Here is a 19734-nt window from a genome sequence, read left to right as displayed (position 1 = left end):
GCTGAGGGGTGACTTGATAGAAGTTTATAAAATTATGAGGTGTATAGATAGGGTGAACAGTTGGAGGCTTTTTCCCAGGGCAGAAATGACAAAGGGGCACAAGTTCAAGGTGAGGGGGGAAAGGTTCAGTGGAGATGTGCGGGGGGAAGCTTTTTTTTTATACAGAGGGTGGTGGTGGCCTGGAATACACTGTCAAGTGAGATGGTTGAGGCAGGTACGTTAGCGACCTTTAAGACTTATCTAGATAGACACATGAACAGACAGGGTATAGAAGGATACAGGCAGTTGGTCTAGATAGGACATATGATCGGCGCAGGCTTGGAGGGCCAAAGGGCCTGTTCCTGTGCTGTACTGTTCTTTGTCTTTGTTCTTGTTGTATCTCCTGGGATTTGGAATGGGTATTCATTGCAGAGGCCAGTGAGGCCTTAGGAACATTTGTTGTTAGTTTATAGTAGGTGTTGCACATTGTAATATCCACATTATATTTGTGCATCTAATAATCAAAAACACCTCGATAAATAAGCCTGACAGGCTTATGACTACATATATTTTCTAAAAATGGAATAGTTTTTTGTCAAAATAAGCTCTTAAAAATGCATTAGTCACTTTTGATATTGACATATCTACTTTTTTATGCAACATACCTTTTGAAGTATTTATTGCATCCGATGTCAGCTCTTAAACCCAGGCCAAGTATAGCATGCCTCAGATGATGCATAAAGCTTCAGTTACATTGGATTTGAGGCACATTCTGAGGCAATCTCTGAACTATTACTCCAACTGTACCTTAATGATATTTATAGTTCAAACAATCCAGCCTTCTAGTCATTGAATGTTGCAGATACACCACAGGGACTAGAATTCAAATTCAATTTTAAAATAAAAAAAAAAAAATCTTTGTCACAAGTAGGCTTACATTAACACGGCAATGAGGTTACTGTGAAAATTCCCTCTTCGCCACATTCCGGCACCTGTTCAGGTACACGGAAGGAGAATTCAGAATGTCCAAATTACCTAACAAGCACGTCTTTCGGGACATGTGGGAGGAAACCGGAGCACCCGGAGGAAGCCCATGCAGACACGGGGAGAACGAGCAGACTCCGCACAGACAGTGACCCAGCAGGAATCGAACCTGGGACCCTGGTGCGGTGAAGCCACGGTGCTAACCACTGTGCTATCATGCTGCCCTTGTACTCTGTATTCTGGACTCTATGTAAATCACAGCTTTCCCAGTTAGAATCATGGAATTTACAGTGCAGAAGGAGGTCATTCGGCCCATCGAGTCTGCACCGGTCCTTGGCAAGAGCACCTACCAAAGCCCACACCTCCACCCTATCCCCACCTAACCTTTTTATACACTAAGGCCAATCCACCTAACCTGCACATCTTCAGACTGTGGGAGGAAACTGGAGCACCCAGAGGAAACTCACGCAGACACGGGGAGAACGTGCGGACTCCGCACAGATAGTGACCCAAGCCAGGAATCGAACCTGGGACCCTGGAGCTGTGAAGCAATTGTGCTAACCACTGTTACCGTGCTGCACAAGAATGAAACCCAGTTCTCAGAAAAAAGTAATCTTGTATATATTATAGTTCCTTTTAAACATCTTACATGACCAAAGAAATCTAATCATATTGATCTCTTTTCGGAAAAAAAATCCTAGCATATTTAAGAATATCCATACGTAAACTTGCCACACTGCAATTATACAATGCAGGCATCAGGTGGCACTGTTTAGCACATTTGGTCAGCTGTGTTCCATCCTGTCTTTTTCTTCAAAACTTTCAGAATGTGTTAAACTTATTTTGCATGTTTGAAGTTTATTTTTGTTTGGTTTAAAATAAATATTAATATAAATAAATTACCATTTGAAACTAAAGTCCTGATATACCTTTCATGGCTTCACCAGATCACAGAGCACTTCACAACCCATGAAATACTTAATAATCTTTATTGCCACAAGTAGACTTATATTAACACTGCAATGAAGTTACACTGCAATGAAGTTACTGTGAAAAGTCCTTAGTCGCCACATTCCTAGGCGCCTGTTCGGGTACACAGAGGGATAATTCAGAATGTCGAATTCACCTAACGGCACATCTTTTGGGACTTGTGGAAGGAAACCGGAGTACCCGGAGGAAACCCACGCAGACACAGGGAGAACGTGCAGACTCCACACAGACAGTGACCCAAGCCGGGAACTGAACCTGGGACTCTGGCATTTGAGGTATTGTCATTGATGCAAGGTCAGGAATGTTGAAGCCAATTTGCACACAGCAAGATCCAATAAACATTAATGAGATAAATGACAAGGTCATCCATTTTACTGATGTTGGTTAGGAGGTAAAGGTTGGGCAGGACACTAGGATTTTGACGCTATTGTTTCTTGGGTTTCACTCACTTGGCCCTTACTCCTCTGCTGGATCTGTGGGTGTTTGCTGTCAACACCATTGCTCACCTCCAGTGGTCGCCTAGATCAAACTCTGCTGGCTCATGTCTGATTATCCATGCCACCTCATCTCTCGATTTACCAAATGATAACTATGGCAGCGAATCCACTGATCCTCAAATAGTTCCTGAATTCACTCCTCCATAAAGAGCCCTAATCTGGGACATTGATCCTTTAATAGTCAAAGCCCACACCATCGCGTCTACAAGTCAACCTAAACATAGAAACATAGAAAAGGAGAAGGCCATTCTGCCCTTCGAGCCTGCTCCGCCATTCAGTATGACCATAGAATCCCAACAGTGCAGAGGGAGACCATTCGGCCCATCGGGTCTGCGCCAGCCCTTGGAAAGAGCACTCTACTTAAGCTAATGCCTCCACCCTATCCTCATAACCCAGCAACCCCACCTAACCTTTTGGACACTCGGGGGCAATTTAGCATGGCCAATTCACCTAACCTGCACTTTTTTGGTCAAGGCTGATCATCCAATTCAATCCTGCTTAACCCCCATATTCTATGATCCCCTTCGCCTTAAGTGCTACATCTAACTGCTTCTTGAAAACATGGATTGTTTTGGCCTCAACTACTTCCTGTGCTAACAAATTCCACAGACTCACTTCTCTCTAGGTGAAGAAATTTCTCCTAATCTCTGTCCTAAACAGTCTACCCACGTATCCGCAGACTGTGACCCCTGGTTCTAGACACACCCACCATCGGGAACATTATTACTACAACTACCCTCTATAGTCCTGTTAGAATTTTATAGGTTTCTAGGAGATCCCTCCCCCCTCATTCTTCTGAACTCCAGCGAATACTCCAGGGAATGCATCAAAGCAAAAGAGAAAGCCTATAATGTGGCAAAGAGTAGTGGGAAGTCAGAAGATTGGGAAGACTACAAAAACAAACAGAGGATAACAAAGAGAGAAATAAGGAAAGAGAGGATCAAATTTGAAGGTAGGCTAGCCAGTAACATTAGGAATGATAGTAAAAGTTTCTTTAAATACATTAAAAACAAACGGGAGGCAAAAGTTGACATTGGGCCGCTCCAAAATGACGCTGGTAATTTTGTAATGGGAGACGAGGAAATAGCTGAGGAACTGAATAAGTACTTTGCGTCAGTCTTCACAGTAGAAGACATGAGTAATATCCCAACAATTCAGGAGAGTCAGGGGGCAGAGTTGAATATGGTAGCCATCACAAAGGAGAAAGTGCTAGAGAAACTAAGAGATCTAAAAATTGATAAATCTCCGGGCCCAGATGGGCTACATCCTAGAGTTCTAAAGGAGATAGCTGAAGAAATAGTGGAGGCGTTAGTTATGATCTTTCAAAAGTCACTGGAGTCAGGGAAAGTCCCAGAGGATTGGAAAATCGCTGTTGTAACCCCCCTGTTCAAGAAGGGGACAAGGAAAAAGATGGAAAATTATAGGCCAATTAGCCTAACCTCGGTTGTTGGCAAGATTCTAGAATCCATTGTTAAGGATGAGATTTCTAAATTCTTGGAAGCGCAGAGTCGGATTAGGACAAGTCAGCATGGATTTAGTAAGGGGAGGTCGTGCCTGACAAACCTGTTAGAGTTCTTTGAAGAGATAACAAATAGGTTAGACCAAGGAGAGCCAATGGATGTTATATATCTTGACTTCCAAAAGGCCTTTGATAAGGTGCCTCACGGGAGACTGCTGAGTAAAATAAGGGCCCATGGTATTCGAGGCAAGGTACTAACATGGATTGACGATGGCTGTCAGGCAGAGAGTTGGGATAAAAGGTTCTTTTTCGGAATGGCAACCGGTGACGAGTGGTGTCCCGCAGGGTTCAGTGTTGGGGCCACAACTGTTCTCTTTATATATTAACGATCTAGATGACGGGACTGGGGACATTCTGGCTAAGTTTGCCGATGATACAAAGATAGGTGGAGGGGCAGGTAGTATGGAGGAGGTGGGGAAGATTTAGACAGTTTAGGAGAGTGGTCCAAGAAATGGCTGATGAAATTTAACGTGGGCAAGTGCGAGGTCTTGCACTTTGGAAAAAAGAATAGAGGCATGGACGATTTTCTAAACGGTGACAAAATTCATAATGCTGAAGTGCAAAGGGACTTGGGAGTCCTAGTCCAGGATTCTCTAAAGGTAAACTTGCAGGTTGAGTCCATAATTAAGAAAGCAAATGCAATGTTGTCATTTATCTCAAGAGGCTTGGAATATAAAAGCAGGGATGTACTTCTGAAGCTTTATAAAGCATTAGTTAGGCCCCATTTAGAATACTGTGAGCAATTTTGGGCCCCACACCTCAGGAAGGACATACTGGCACTGGAGCGGGTCCAGCGGAGATTCACACGGATGATCCCAGGAATGGTAGGCCTAACATACGATGAACGTCTGAGGATCCTGGGATTATATTCATTGGAGTTTAGGAGGTTGAGGGGAGATCTAATAGAAACTTACAAGATAATGAATGGCTTAGATAGGGTGGACGTAGGGAAGTTGTTTCCATTAGCAGGGGAGACTAGGACCTGGGGGCACAGCCTTAGAATAAAAGGGAGTCACTTTAGAACAGAGATGAGGAGAAATTTCTTCAGCCAGAGAGTGGTGGGTCTGTGGAATTCATTGCCACAGAGGGCGGTGGAGGCCAGGACGTTGAGTGTCTTTAAGACATAAGTTGATAAATTCTTGATTTCTCAAGGAATTAAGGGCTATGGAGAGCAGGTAAATGGAGTTGAAATCAGCCATGATTGAATGTGGAGTGGACTCGATGGGCCGAATGGCCTTACTTCCACTCCTATGTCTTATGGAATACAATCCTAAATGATTCAATCTCTCCTCATATGTCAGTTCCTAGGTATAAGTCTGGTAAGCCTTCGCTGCACTCCCTCTACAGCAAGAACATCTTTCCTCCGATATGGAGACCAAAACTGCACGCAATATTCCAGATGTAGCCTCACCAAGGCCCTGTAAAATTGCATCAAGACTTTAACATTTTAAGTTCGACTCTTCCAGTCCTCTGTTTATATTCAAGAGATGTGTTTACTTTAAACTTTATTATACATATTTAACCAAAGTTCCCTCAGCATCTACTTCTGTCAATTTTGGTTGCATCTCTGGATCAGTGTCCTTCATTTTCATCTCCATTTTCTTTTGCTTATCACCCATCCATGCTACTTTTCAATCCTCCCACTTGGGTTCTTTGCCCTCGTTATGAAAATCTGTATTCTAATTCACCACCATCTTTCTACTTCCATCTCGGGATTAAATTCCCTTTGTGCAAGACCATAAACTATCATTTTCAGTTCTCATGACATTCACCCAAGTGTCCGTCAAGCTCTCCATCACTACCTTCGCACAAGCAACAGCCTCATAATGCTCATTCTCCTTTTTCACTGACGTTCCTGATCAATATGCCTGCTGGAGCCCAATCTCACCAACTTCCTTTTGCTTTTATTCTTTCACAGGGCGTGGGCCAGTATCTGTTCCTCATTCCTAAGTGCCCTTGAGAAGATGGTGGTGATCCTTTGCAGTCTATTTGGTGAAGATACACCCACGATACTGGGAAAAGAATTCCAGGATTTTGATCCTGCAACAGTGGTATAGTTCCAAGTCAGGATGATGAGGGGATTTTGCAGGTGATGGGGACCCCATGCATCTGCTGTTCTTGTCTGTCAAGGTGACAAGAGTTGTTGGTTGGGAATATGCTGTTAAAGGAGCTTTGGTGAGTTGCGGCGGTTCAACATATATATGGTACATACTGCTGCTACTGTGTGTCATTAGTGGAGGGAGTGAATGGGGCGTCAAAGCAGGCTGCTTTGTCCAGGAGCTTCGAATGTTGCTGGAACTGCACTCACCTAGATAAGTGGACACCATTCTATCACATCCTGAATTTACGTGTAGATGGCTTTAGTGAGTCAGGTACTTGCCTCTGAATTTCCAGCCTCTTTTTTTTTTAATAAATACTTTATTGAAAATTTTTGGTCAACCAACACAGTACATTGTGCATCCTTTACACAATATTATAACAACACAAATAGCAATGACCTATTTTATAAACAAAAAATGAATAAATAATAAATAACAAATGAAAACAAACCCTAATTGGCAACTGCCTTATCACAAGTAACACTCTCCAAAAATATAATTTAACAGTCCAATATATAATTATCTGTAGCAACGACCTATACATATTATACAGTATATATTAACAACCCTGAGAGTCCTTCTGGTTCCTCCTCCCCTCCCCCTCCCCCCCCCCCCCCCCCCCCCCCCAGATCCTGGGCTGCTGCTGCTGCCTTCTTTTTTCCATTCCATCTATCTTTCTGCGAGGTATTCGACGAACGGTTGCCACCGCCTGGTGAACCCTTGAGCCGACCCCCTTAGGACGAACTTAATCCGCTCTAGCTTTATAAACCCCGCCATGTCATTTATCCAGGTCTCCACCCCCGGGGGCTTGGCTTCTTTCCACATTAGCAATATCCTGCGCCGGGCTACTAGGGACGCAAAGGCCAAGACATCGGCCTCTCTCGCCTCCTGCACTCACGGCTCTTGTGCAACCCCAAATATAGCCAACCCCCAGCTTGGTTCGACCCGGACCCCCGCTACTTTTGAAAGCACCTTTGTCACCCCCATCCAAAACCCCTGTAGTGCCGGGCATGACCAAAACATATGGGTATAATTCGCTGGGCTTCTCGAGCACCTCGCACACCTATCCTCCACCCCAAAAAATTTACTGAGCCGTGCTCCAGTCATATGCGCCCTGTGTAATACCTTAAACTGAATCAGGCTTAGCCTGGCACACGAGGACGACGAGTTTACCCTGCTTAGGGCATCTGCCCACAGCCCCTCCTCGATCTCCTCCCCCAGCTCTTCTTCCCATTTCCCTTTTAGTTCATCTACCATAGTCTCCCCTTCGTCCCTCATTTCCCTATATATATCTGACACCTTACCATCCCCCACCCATGTCTTTGAGATCACTCTGTCCTGCACCTCTTGTGTCGGGAGCTGCGGGAATTCCCTCACCTGTTGCCTCGCAAAAGCCCTCAGTTGCATATACCTGAATGCATTCCCTTGGGGCAACCCATATTTCGCGGTCACCGCTCCCAGACTCGCGAACTTCCCATCCACAAACAGATCTTTCAGTTGCGTTATTCCTGCTCTTTGCCACATTCCATATCCCCCATCCATTCCCCCCGGGGCAAACCTATGGTTGTTTCTTATCGGGGACCCCCCCAAGGCTCCAGTCTTTCCCCTATGCCGTCTCCACTGTCCCCAAATCTTCAGTGTAGCCACCACCACCGGGCTTGTGGTGTAGTTCCTCGGTGAGAACGGCAATGGGGCTGTCACCATAGCCTGTAGGCTAGTCCCCCTACAGGACGCCCTCTCTAATCTCTTCCACGCCGCTCCCTCCTCCTCTCCCATCCACTTACTCACCATTGAAATATTAGCGGCCCAATAATACTCACTTAGGCTCGGTAGTGCCAGCCCCCCCCCATCCCTGCTACGCTGTAAGAATCCCTTCCTCACTCTCGGGGTCTTCCCGGCCCACACAAAACCCATGATGCTCTTTTCAATCCTTTTAAAAAAAAGCCTTCGTGATCACCACCGGGAGGCACTGAAACACAAAGAGGAATCTCGGGAGGACCACCATCTTAACCGCCTGCACCCTCCCTGCCAGTGACAGGGTTACCATATCCCATCTCTTGAAATCCTCCTCCATTTGTTCCACCAACCGCGTTAAATTTAACCTATGCAATGTGCCCTAATTCTTGGCTATCTGGATCCCCAGGTAACGAAAGTCCCTTGTTACCTTCCTCAACGGTAGGTCCTCTATTTCTCGACTCTGCTCCCCTGGATGCACCACAAACAACTCACTTTTCCCCATGTTCAATTTACACCCTGAAAAATCCCCAAACTCCCCAAGTATCCGCATTATTTCTGGCATCCCCTCCGCCGGGTCTGCCACGTATAGTAGCAAATCGTCCGCATACAAAGATACCCGGTGTTCTTCTCCTCCTCTAAATACTCCCCTCCACTTCTTGGAACCCCTCAACGCTATCGCCAGGGGCTCAATCGCCAGTGCCAACAATAATGGGGACAGAGGGCATCCCTGCCTTGTCCCTCTATGGAGCCGAAAATATGCAGATCCCCGTCCATTCGTGACCACGCTCGCCATTGGGGCCCTATACAACAGCTGCACCCATCTAACATACACCTCTCCAAAACCAAATCTCCTCAACACCTCCCACAAATAATCCCACTCCACTCTATCAAATGCTTTCTCGGCATCCATTGCCACTACTATCTCCGTTTCCCCCTCTGGTGGGGCCATCATCATTACCCCTAACAGCCTCCGTATATTCGTGTTCAGCTGTCTCCCCTTCACAAACCCAGTTTGGTCCTCGTGGACCACCCCCGGGACACATTCCTCTATTCTCATTGCCATTACCTTGGCCAGGATCTTGGCATCGACATTTAGGAGGGAAATAGGTCTATAGGACCCGCATTGTAGCGGGTCCTTTTCCTTCTTTAAGAGAAGCGATATCGTTGCTTCAGACATAGTCGGGGGCAGTTGTCCCCTTTCCTTTGCCTCATTAAAGGTCCTTGTCAATACCGGGGCGACCAAGTCCACATATTTTCTATAGAATTCGACTGGGAATCCATCCGGTCCCGGGGCCTTTCCCGCCTGCATGCTCCTAATTCCTTTCACCACTTCTTCTATCTCGATCTGTGCTCCCTGTCCCACCCTTTCCTGCTCTTCCACCTTGGGAAATTCCAGCCGATCCAAGAAGCCCATCATTCTCTCCCTCCCCTCCGGGGGTTGAGCTTCATATAATTTTTTATAAAATGTCTTGAACACTCCATTCACTCTCTCCGCTCCCCGCTCCATCTCTCCTTCCTCATCCCTCACTCCCCCTATTTCCCTCGCTGCTCCCCTTTTCCTCAATTGGTGTGCCAGCAACCTGCTCGCCTTCTCCCCATATTCGTACTGTACACCCTGTGCCTTCCTCCATTGTGCCTCTGCAGTGCCCGTAGGTCAGCAAGTCAAATTCTACATGTAGCCTTTGCCTTTCCCTGTACAGTCCCTCCTCCGGTACTTCCGCATATTGTCTGTCCACCCTCAAAAGTTCTTGCAGCAACCGCTCCCGTTCCTTACTCTCCTGCTTCCCTTTATGTGCCCTTATTGATATCAGCTCCCCTCTAACCACCGCCTTCAATGCCTCCCAGACCACTCCCACCTGGACCTCCCCATTATCATTGAGTTCCAAGTACTTTTCAATGCACCCCCTCATCCTTAGACACACCCCCTCAGCTGCCATTAGTCCCATGTCCATTCTCCAGGGTGGGCGCCCTCCTGTTTCCTCCCCTATCTCCAAGTCTACCCAGTGTGGAGCGTGATCCGAAATGGCTATAGCCGTATACTCCGTTCCCCTCACCTTCGGGATCAACGCCCTTCCCAGCACAAAAAAGTCTATTTGCGAGTAGACTTTATGGACATCGGAGAAAAACGAGAACTCCTTACTCCTAGGTCTGCTAAATCTCCACGGGTCTACACCTCCCATCTGCTCCATAAAATCTTTAAGTACCTTGGCTGCTGCCGGCCTCCTTCCAGTCCTGGACTTCGACCTATCCAGCCCTGGTTCCAACACCGTATTAAAATCTCCCCCCATTATCAGCTTTCCCATCTCTAGGTCCGGAATGCGTCCTAGCATCCGCCTCATAAAATTGGCATCATCCCAGTTCAGGGCATATACGTTTACCAAAACCACCGTCTCCCCCTGTAGTTTGCCACTCACCATCACGTATCTGCCCCCATTATCCGCCACTATAGTCTTTGCCTCGAACATTACCCGCTTCCCCACTAATATAGCCACCCCCCTGTTTTTCGCATCTAGCCCCGAATGGAACACCTGCCCCACCCATCCTTTGCGTAGCCTAACCTGGTCTATCAGTTTCAGGTGCGTTTCCTGTAACATAACCACATCTGCCTTAAGTTTCTTAAGGTGTGCGAGTACCCGTGCCCTCTTTATCGACCCGTTCAGCCCTCTCACGTTCCACGTGATCAGCCGGGTTGGGGGGCTTCCTACCCCCCCCCCCCTTGTCGATTAGCCATCACCTTTTTCCAGCTCCTCACCCGGTTCCCACGCAGCTGTATCTCCCCCAGGCGGTGCCCCCCCGGCCCATCCCCTCCCATATCAGCTCCCCCCTCTCCCCAGCAGCAGCAACCCAGTAATTCCCCCCTCCTACCCCCCCCCCCCCCCGCTAGATCCCCCGCTAGCGTAATTACTCCCCCCATGTTGCTCCCAGAAGTCAGCAAACTCTGGCCGACCTCGGCTTCCCCCCCGTGACCTCGGCTCGCACCGTGCGACGCCCCCTCCTTCCTGCTTCTCTATTCCCGCCATGATTATCATAGCGCGGGAACCAAGCCCGCGCTTCTCCCTTGGCCCGCCCCCAATGGTCAACGCCCCATCTCCTCCACCTCCCCTCCTCCCCCCATCACCACCTGTGGGAGAGAGAAAAGTTACCACATCGCAGGATTAGTACATAAAACTCCTCTTTCCCCCCTTTTTAACCCCCCTCTTTTGCCCCCCACATTTGCCCCACCACTTTGTTCAAACGTTCTTTTTAATAACCCGCTCATTCCAGTTTTTCTTCCACAATAAAAGTCCACGCTTCATCCGCCGTCTCAAAGTAGTGGTGCCTCCCTCGATATGTGACCCACAGTCTTGCCGGTTGCAGCATTCCAAATTTTATCTTCTTTTTATGAAGCACCGCCTTGGCCCGATTAAAGCTCGCCCTCCTTCTCGCCACCTCCGCACTCCAGTCTTGATAAACGCGGATCACCGCGTTCTCCCATTTACTGCTCCGAGTTTTCTTTGCCCATCTAAGGACCATTTCTCTATCCTTAAAACGGAGGAATCTCACCACTATGGCTCTGGGAATTTCTCCTCCTCTCGGCCCTCGCGCCATCACTCGGTATGCTCCCTCCACCTCCAACGGACCCGCCGGGGCCTCCGCTCCCATTAACGAGTGCAGCATCATGCTCACATATGCCCCGACGTCCGCTCCCTCCACACCTTCAGGAAGACCAAGAATCCTCAGGTTGTTCCTCCTTGCGTTGTTCTCCAGTGCCTCCAACCTTTCCACACATCGTTTCTGATGTGCCTCATGCGTCTCCGTCTTCACCACCAGGCCCTGTATGTCGTCCTCATTCTCGGCTGCCTTTGCCTTCACGACCCGAAGCTCCCGCTCCTGGGTTTTTTGTTCCTCCTTTAGCCCTTCAATCGCCTGTAATATCGGGGCCAACAGCTCTTTCTTCATTTCCTTTTTGAGCTCTTCCACACAGCATTTCAAGAACTCTTGTTGTTCAGGGCCCCATGTTAAACTGCCACCTTCCGACGCCATCTTGGTTTTTGCTTGCCTTCCTTGCCGCTGTTCTAAAGGATCCACTGCAATCCGGCCACTTTCTCCTCCTTTTTTCATCCGTGTCCAGGGGGGATTCCCTTCTGGTTTACCGCACAGTGTTTTTAGCCGTCAAAATTGCCATTGGGGCTCCTATCAAGAGCCCAAAAGTCCGTTTCACCGGGAGCTGCCGAAACGTGCGACTCAGCTGGTCATCGCCGCACCCGGAAGTCTCAATTTCCAGCCTCTTAACTGCTCTTGCAGCCACTGAATTGATATGGCTGATCCAGTTCAGTTTCTGGTCAGGATGTTGATAGCAGGGATTCAGTGATGGTAGCGGTAGGGCAGCACGGTAGCATTGTGGATAGCACAAATGCTTCACAGCTCCAGGGTCCCAGGTTCGATTCCGGCTTGGGTCACTGTCTGTGCGGAGTCTGCACATCCTCCCCGTGTGTGCGTGGGTTTCCTCCGGGTGCTCGGGTTTCCTCCCACAGTCCAAAGATGTGCGGGTTAGGTGGATTGGCCATGCTAAATTGCCCATAGGGTCCAAAATTGCCCTTAGTGTTGGGTGGGGTTACTGGGTTATGGGGATAGGGTGGAGGTGTGGACCTTGGGCAGGGTGCTCTTTCCAAGAGCCGGTGCAGACTCGATGGGCCGAATGGCCTCCTTCTGCACTGTAAATTCTATGAAAACGCTAGGCCATCTCGTGCATCACACACAACAGCATCACTTGGAAGTTTCCCTCCAAGCTACTCACCATCCTGACTTGGAAATATATTGCTCTTCCTTCACTATCGTTGGATCAACATCCTCAAACTGCCTCGATAGCAGCACTATGGGTGTACCTACACCACATGGATTACAGCAGTTCAAGAAAGCAGCTCACCACTACCTTCTTGAGAGCAATCAGGGATCAACAATAAATAGTAGCCTAGCCAGTGATGTCCACATCTTAGAAAGGAATAAAAAAATCCCAAACCCCTTTTCAACCCCACACATGTCAATTACAACTACACCAACAAGTACAGAGCCTTAGGATCACAACATAATACTGCAGCTGCCAATTTGCTCAACTACTTAGTCTTCTCCAAGCTCATCACCTTTAAGCCCTGGGTGCTCTCCCCAACACTAACAGTATACCCTCCTAAAGTCCGAGGGTTATAGACTTGATTATACCTAGTGTACAACTGGTTAAACCATCAATCCCAGATCTGATTCATCACATCATGAACTGTTGAGTTTTGCCACTATCAAGTTTGCTCACCACCTCAGGAGTGTCCTGGAAAACACAGATAATCCCAAGTTAATTTCTCCCATTACCAATAATCTTTTTAAGCCCCTGTTCCTTTTAGCCTCACCTCCAAGTGTGAGGAACTTATGTCACTAGCCTTCTCTACCACAACCCTTCCTTCCTTTTCTCTGTCAAGTCAAACCTCCAAAGAACCACCCACCCTGGCCTGAGCTCTGAAACGTTTTCATTCTCTCTCGTCACTCCCAATGCGATCTTTGAGCTTATATTTCCCATGAGACCCTCCTACTACACCCTTGATCCTACTCACATTAATTGCTGACTTCACAACTTTGCTCCTGACCTACACATCAGCTAAAATAACAAGTAGTTCCGATGCCTCAGGTGCCATCATGCTTGACCCCTAAACCACAATCAACACTGTTCCCTGCAAAAAAATCTATCCATCACCCCCACTGTGGCTGCAAACTATTGCCCCGTTCAATTGCCCTTTCCTCCCCAAATCATTGAATGCATCCTTGCCTTCCACATCCAGGCCCATCTTTGTTGCAACTCAGGGGACTGTGATATAATTGAACATATTAGCACGGAGAGGGAGGAGGTGTTATTGATTTTAATGGGATTAAAAGTGAATAAATCCCCAGGCCCAGATTAGATGTATCCCATGTTGCTGTGGGAGGCAAGCGAGAAGACTGCAGGGCCTCTTGACGCTAATTTTCAAATCCTAATGTGGTATCATTATTCAAGAAGTAGGGGAAAAAATATTACAAACTAGTGAGTCGAAGTGGTAGGGAAATTATTGGAAAAAATTTTGAGGGACAGAATTAATCTCCACTTGGAAAGGCAAGAAGTAATCAAGGATAGTCAGCATGGCTTTGTTAGGGGAGATCATGTCTAACAAATTTGAATTGTTTGAGGAGGTGACTAGGTGTGTAGATGAGGGTAGTGCAGTTGAAGTAGTCTATATGGACTTCAGTAAGGTTTTTGGCAAGGTCCCGAATGTGAGACTGATCAAGGTAAGAGCCCATGGGATCTAGGACAATTTGGCAAATTGGATCAGAAATTGGTTTAGTGGTAGGAGGCAAAGGATGATGGTCCAAGGTTGTTTTTGTGACTGGAAGCCTTTATCCAGTGGCGTACCAGGGACTGGCGCTAGTCCCTTGTTGTTTGCATTATACATTCATAATCTAGATGTGAATGTGGGGTATGTTCAGTAAGCTCACAGATGACACAAAAACTGTTATAAATAGCGAGGAGGAAAGCCTTAAATTACAGGGTGATATTCACGGGCTGGTCAGATAGGCAGAACAATGGCAATTGGAATTTAACTCTGAAAATTGTGAGGTGATGCATTTTGGGAGGACTAACAAGGCAAGGAAATACACAATGAATGGCAGGATGCTAGGAAGTACAGAGGACCAAAGGGACATTGGGATGCATGCCCAAGGATCCCTGAAGACAGAGGAAAGGTAGATAAGGTGGTTAAGAAGGCATACGGGATATTTGCCTTTATTAGCCAAGGCATTGAATATAAGAGCAGGGAGGCCGTGATGGAGCTGGATAAACACTCGCTGGCCACAGCTGGAGTAGTGTGTGCAGTTCTGGTAACCAAACTATAGGAAGAATGTGACTGCACGAGAAAGAATGCAGAGGAAGTTGCCTGGACTGGAGAATTTCAGCTATGTAAAAAGGTTGGTTAGGCTAAGGTTGATTAGGCTAGGATTGCTTTCCTTAGATCAGAGAAGACTGAGAGAGAAACCAATTGAGGTCAGGAGCAGGAGATTTAAGGAAATCTCAATGGGGCATGGACAAAGTGGATAGTCAGAAGCATTTTCCCAGGGTGGAAGAGTCAATTACTGGGGGAACATAGGTTTAAGGTGCGAGGCGCAAAGTTTAGAGGAGATGTGCGAGGGAAATCTTTTTTTTTTAAACACAGAGAGTAGTTGGTGGCTGGAATTTGCTGCCGGAGGTGGTGGTGGAAGCAGGTGCCATAGTCACGATTAAGGAGCGTCTTGATAAATACATGAATAAGATGGGAATAGAGGGATACGGACCTAGAAGTGTAGAAGGTTTTAGGTTAAGACAGGCAGCATGGTTAGCACAGTCTTGGAGGGGTGAAGGGCCTGTTCCTATGCTGTACCTTTCTTTGGTGGTGGGAATCAGGATATCACTGCCTGATTTAGAAGCATTTAGATGAGCACTTGAAAACGCCATAAGGACCAGGTATTGGAGAATGGGATTAGAAGTGCTTGATGGCTGGCACAGACACTATGGGCCGAAGGGGCAAATTCTGTGCTGGAAAGCTCTATGACTCAATAGCTAAATCTCTCCAAGCTAGTTTCCAACTTTCCTACTGTAACAAAACAGCCCGAAGCAAAGTCACAAATGTGATGTGAGAGTACCTTTAAGAAATGGATCGTTATCAGTGATGTCAGAGTGTGGGAGGAGCTGAGCTGTCTGTCAGCTTTTTACTTTCATTTTAGGCTGTTTGCTGCAGGGGAAGTCTAATTCTGCTGTTTTTCAGTTAAAAGTGCAGTGTGTAGCTTAGTGTCTGATTGGCTGAAGCTCCCCCACCATAATTGCTGAGAGGCAGTTATCTGTCAGTCATCTGAGGCCTGTTTAGTGGCACAAAGGTGTACATTGTATTCTTCTCTTTGAAGCTTAGGTAGTGTGAGTCACCCTAGTTAGCTGAGGTCTGTATAAAAGACAGACAGAAAACGCACTCAGTAAGCTTTGCGCAGGTCAAGGAGACACAGCCTGGAGTGAGACACATCCAGAGTGGGAATTGGAACTTGGGAATTTTGTGCAGTGAGATAATTCGGTGCAGAGTGGGAGAAGGTGATTTTTCCCTACCGTTTTGTTCTCTTTCTTCTGGCCTGTAACTTTTAATCTGCAGGGAGAGAACCAGAGAGCATCTGAGAACGTGGGAAGGTAAGTGATTTTTATTACCGTTTCAAATTGTGTGTGGGGGGGGCGGGGGGCGGGACTGAAGTGACATCACAGTAAAACTGTGACCTGATTGGCTGGTTGGGAATCTACACTAAATTTAAAAATTAAGCATTGTTAAACTAATTAAACATAATTATTTATTACTTAATTATAATTTAGAAGGGTACCTAAGCCAGAGATCGGAGAGTACTGTATTTAGCTTTCGTATTTATAGTAGAAATCTAGTGCTAGGAAACATATAGTTAAGAGTAACTGAAAAAAAAAAAGTTTTAAGTTTAATTTATTAATTAATTGACGCAATGTCAATTAGAGGGGTGCAGTGCCCTGACTGTGAGATATGGCAGGTCCGGGAGGCTTCCAGCATCCCGGAAGGCTTCATCTGCAGAAAGTGCACCCAACTGGAGCTCCTCACAGACCGCATGGTTCAGTTGGAGCAGTAGTTGGATGCACTTAGGAGCATGCAGGTGGCGGAAAGCGTCATAGATAGCAGTTATATAAATGTGGTCACACCCAAGGTGCAGGCAGAAAAATGGGTGACCACCAGAAGGGGCAGGCAGTCAGTGCAGGAATCCCCTGTGGTTGTCCCCCTCTCGAACAGGTATACCCCTTTGGATACTGTCGGGGGGGATAGCCTATCAGGGGAAAACAGCAGCAGCCAGAGCAGTGGCACCACAGCTGGCTCTGATGTTCAGCAGGGAGGGTCAAAGCGCAGAATAGAAACAGTCATAGAGGACTCTATAGTCAGGGGCACAGATAGGTGCTTCTGTGGACGTGAAAGAGACTCCAGGATGGTATGTTGCCTCCCTGGTGCCAGGGTCCAGGATGTCTCCGAACGGGTAGCGGGCATCCTGAAGGGGGAGGGCAAACAGGCAGAGGTCGTTGTACATATTGGTACTAATGACATAGGCAGGAAGGGGCATGAGGTCCTGCAACAGGAGTTCAGGGAGCTAGGCAGAAAGTTAAAAGACAGGACCTCTCGGGTTGTAATCTCGGGATTACTCCCTGTGCCACGTGCCAGTGAGGCTAGAAATAGGAAGATAGAGCAGCTAAGCACGTGGCTAAACAGCTGGTATAGGAGGGAGGGTTTCCGTTATCTGGACCACTGGAGCTCTTCCGGGGCAGGTGTGACCTGTATAAGAAGGACGCGTTGCATCTAAACTGGAGAGGCATATATATCCTGGCCGCGAGGTTTGCTAGTGTCACACGGGAGGGTTTAAATTAGTATGGCAGGGGGGTGGGTACCGGAGCAATAGGTCAGAAGGTGAAAGCATTGAGGGAATAGGGCCACTATGGCTCTGAGGAAGAGCAGACAGGGGGGTGTTGCTGAAAACAGCGGGTCTAGTGGCCTGAAGTGCATATGTTTTAATGCAAGCAATATTACGGGCAAGGAAGATGAACTTAGAGCTTGGATTAGTACTTGGAACTATGATGTTGTTGCCATTACAGAGACCTGGTTGAGGGAAGAACAGGATTGGCAGCTAAATGTTCCAGGATTTAGATGTTTCAAGCAGGACAGAGGGGCTTGTAAAAGGGGTGGTGGAGTTGCGCTACAGGTTAGGGAGAATATCACAGCTATACGGCGGGAGGACACCTCAGAGGGCAGCGAGGCTATATGGGTAGAGATCAGGAATACGAAGGGTGCAGTCACAATGTTGGGGGTTTACTAGAGGCCTCCCAACAGCCAGCGGGAGATAGAGGAGCAGATAGGTAGACAGATTTTGGAAACAAGTAAAAACAACAGGGTTGTTGTGATGGGAGACTTCAACTTCCCCAATATTGACTGGGACGCACTTTGTGCTAGGGGCTTAGACGGGGCAGAGTTTGTAAGGAGCATCCAGGAGGGCTTCTTAAAACAATATGTAGATAGTCCAACTAGGGAAGGGGCTGTACTGGACCTGGTATTGGGGAATGAGCCCGGCCAGGTGGTAGAAGTTTCAGTAGGGGAGCATTTCAGGAACAGTGACCACAATTCAGTAAGTTTTTAAGTGCTGGTGGACAAGGATAAGAGTGGTCCTAGGGTGAATGTGCTAAATTGGGGGAAGGCTAATTATAACAAAGCGGCGACTGAAGAACCTAGATTGGGGTGGATGTTTGAGGGTTAATCAACATCTGACATGTGGGAGGCTTTCAAACGTCAGTTGAAAGGAATTCAGGACCAGCATGTTCCTGTGCGGAAGAAGGGTAAATACGTAAAATTTTGGGAAACTTGGATAACGAGAGATATTGTTGGCCTCGTCAAAAAGAAAAAGGAGGCATTTGGCAGGGCTAGAAGGCTGGGAACGGACGACGCCTGTGTGGAATATAAGGAACGTAGGAAGGAACTTAAGCAAGGGGTCAGGAGGGCTAGAAGGGGACACGAAAAGTCATTGGCAAATTGGTGGATGTTGAGTCTGGAGAAGGGTGTGTAGATAGCCTGGGTCACATTGAGATCCAAAAAGATGAGGTGTTGGGCGTCTTGAAAAATATTAAGTTAAATAAGTCCCCAGGACCTGATGGGATCTACCCCAGAATATTGAAGGAGGCCAGAGAGGAAATTGCTGAGGCCTTGATGGAAATCTTTGGATCCTCACTGTCTTCAGGTGATGTCCCGGAGGACTGGAGAATAGCCAATGTTGTTCTTTTGTTTAAGAAGGTTAGCAAGGATAATACAGGGAACTACAGGCCGGTGAGCCTTACGTCAGTGGTAGGGAAATTACTGGAGAGAATTCTTCGAGACAGGGTCTACTCCCATTTGGAAGCAAATGGACATATTAACGAGAGGGAGCATGGTTTTGTGAAGGGGAGGTCGTGTCTCACTAACTTTAAAAAAAAAAAAATATTTTATTGAAAATTTTTGGTCAACCATCACAGTACATTGTGTATCCTTTACACAATAATATAACAGTATAAATAACAATGACCTGTTTTATAAACAAAGAATAAATAATATTTAACAAAAACTAAAACTAAAAGGCAACTGCCTTGTCTCAGATAAACACTCTCCAAAAATATGATTTAACAGTCCAATATACAATTATTTATAGCAACGACCTATACATATTATACATATATATTAACAACCTTGAGAGTCCTTCTGGTTCCTCCCCCCCCCACCCCCCCGGGGCTGCTGCTGCTACCTTCTTCTTTTCCATTCCCTCTATCTTTCTGTAAGGTATTCGACGAACGGTTGCCACCGCCTGGTGAACCCTTGAGCCGATCCCCTTAGGACGAACTTAATCCGTTCCAGCTTTATAAACCCTGCCATGTCATTTATCCAGGTCTCCACCCCCGGGGGCTTGGCTTCCTTCCACATCAACAGTATCCTGCGCCGGGCTACTAGGGACGCAAAGGCCAAAACATCGGTCTCTCTCGCCTCCTGTACTCCCGGCTCTTGTGCAACCCCAAATATAGCCAACCCCCAGCTTGGTTCGACCTGGACCCCCACTACTTTCGAAAGCACCTTTGTCACCCCCATCCAGAACCCCTGTAGTGCCGGACATGACCAGAACATGTGGGTGTGATTCGCTGGGCTTCTCGAGCATCTCGCACACCTATCCTCTACCCCCAAAAATTTACTGAGCCGTGCTCCAGTCATATGCGCCCTGTGTAACACCTTAAATTGAATCAGGCTTAGCCTGGCACACGAGGACGATGAGTTTACCCTACTTAGGGCATCCGCCCACAGCCCCTCCTCAATCTCCTCCCCCAGCTCTTCTTCCCATTTCCCTTTCA

The 19734-nt window shown here is 47.2% G+C and overlaps 1 protein-coding gene across 4 annotated transcripts in view; it reads right to left on the bottom strand.

Moving 5' to 3' along the window:
• LOC140425341 (lysophosphatidylcholine acyltransferase 1-like) overlaps window positions 1-19734 on the bottom strand; it is a 260484-nt gene that overhangs the window by 6212 nt on the left and 234538 nt on the right. Inside the window, exon 14 of one of the 4 annotated variants that reach the window (XM_072509503.1) lies at window positions 15922-15964. The exons of the other annotated variants lie outside the window; for them this stretch is intronic. Within the exon in view, the coding sequence (XP_072365604.1) occupies window positions 15960-15964 (5 nt within the window). The 3' untranslated portion in view covers window positions 15922-15959. Of the gene's footprint in view, window positions 1-15921; window positions 15965-19734 lie in introns of those variants that run through there. 4 annotated transcript variants of the gene reach the window in all.

This window comes from Scyliorhinus torazame, chromosome 6 (assembly GCF_047496885.1).
Source record: "Scyliorhinus torazame isolate Kashiwa2021f chromosome 6, sScyTor2.1, whole genome shotgun sequence".
In the NCBI taxonomy this organism is placed as follows: Eukaryota; Metazoa; Chordata; class Chondrichthyes; order Carcharhiniformes; family Scyliorhinidae; genus Scyliorhinus; species Scyliorhinus torazame.
Note: the sequence above shows the minus strand (reverse complement) of the source record. Positions and strands in the feature narration are given on the sequence as shown.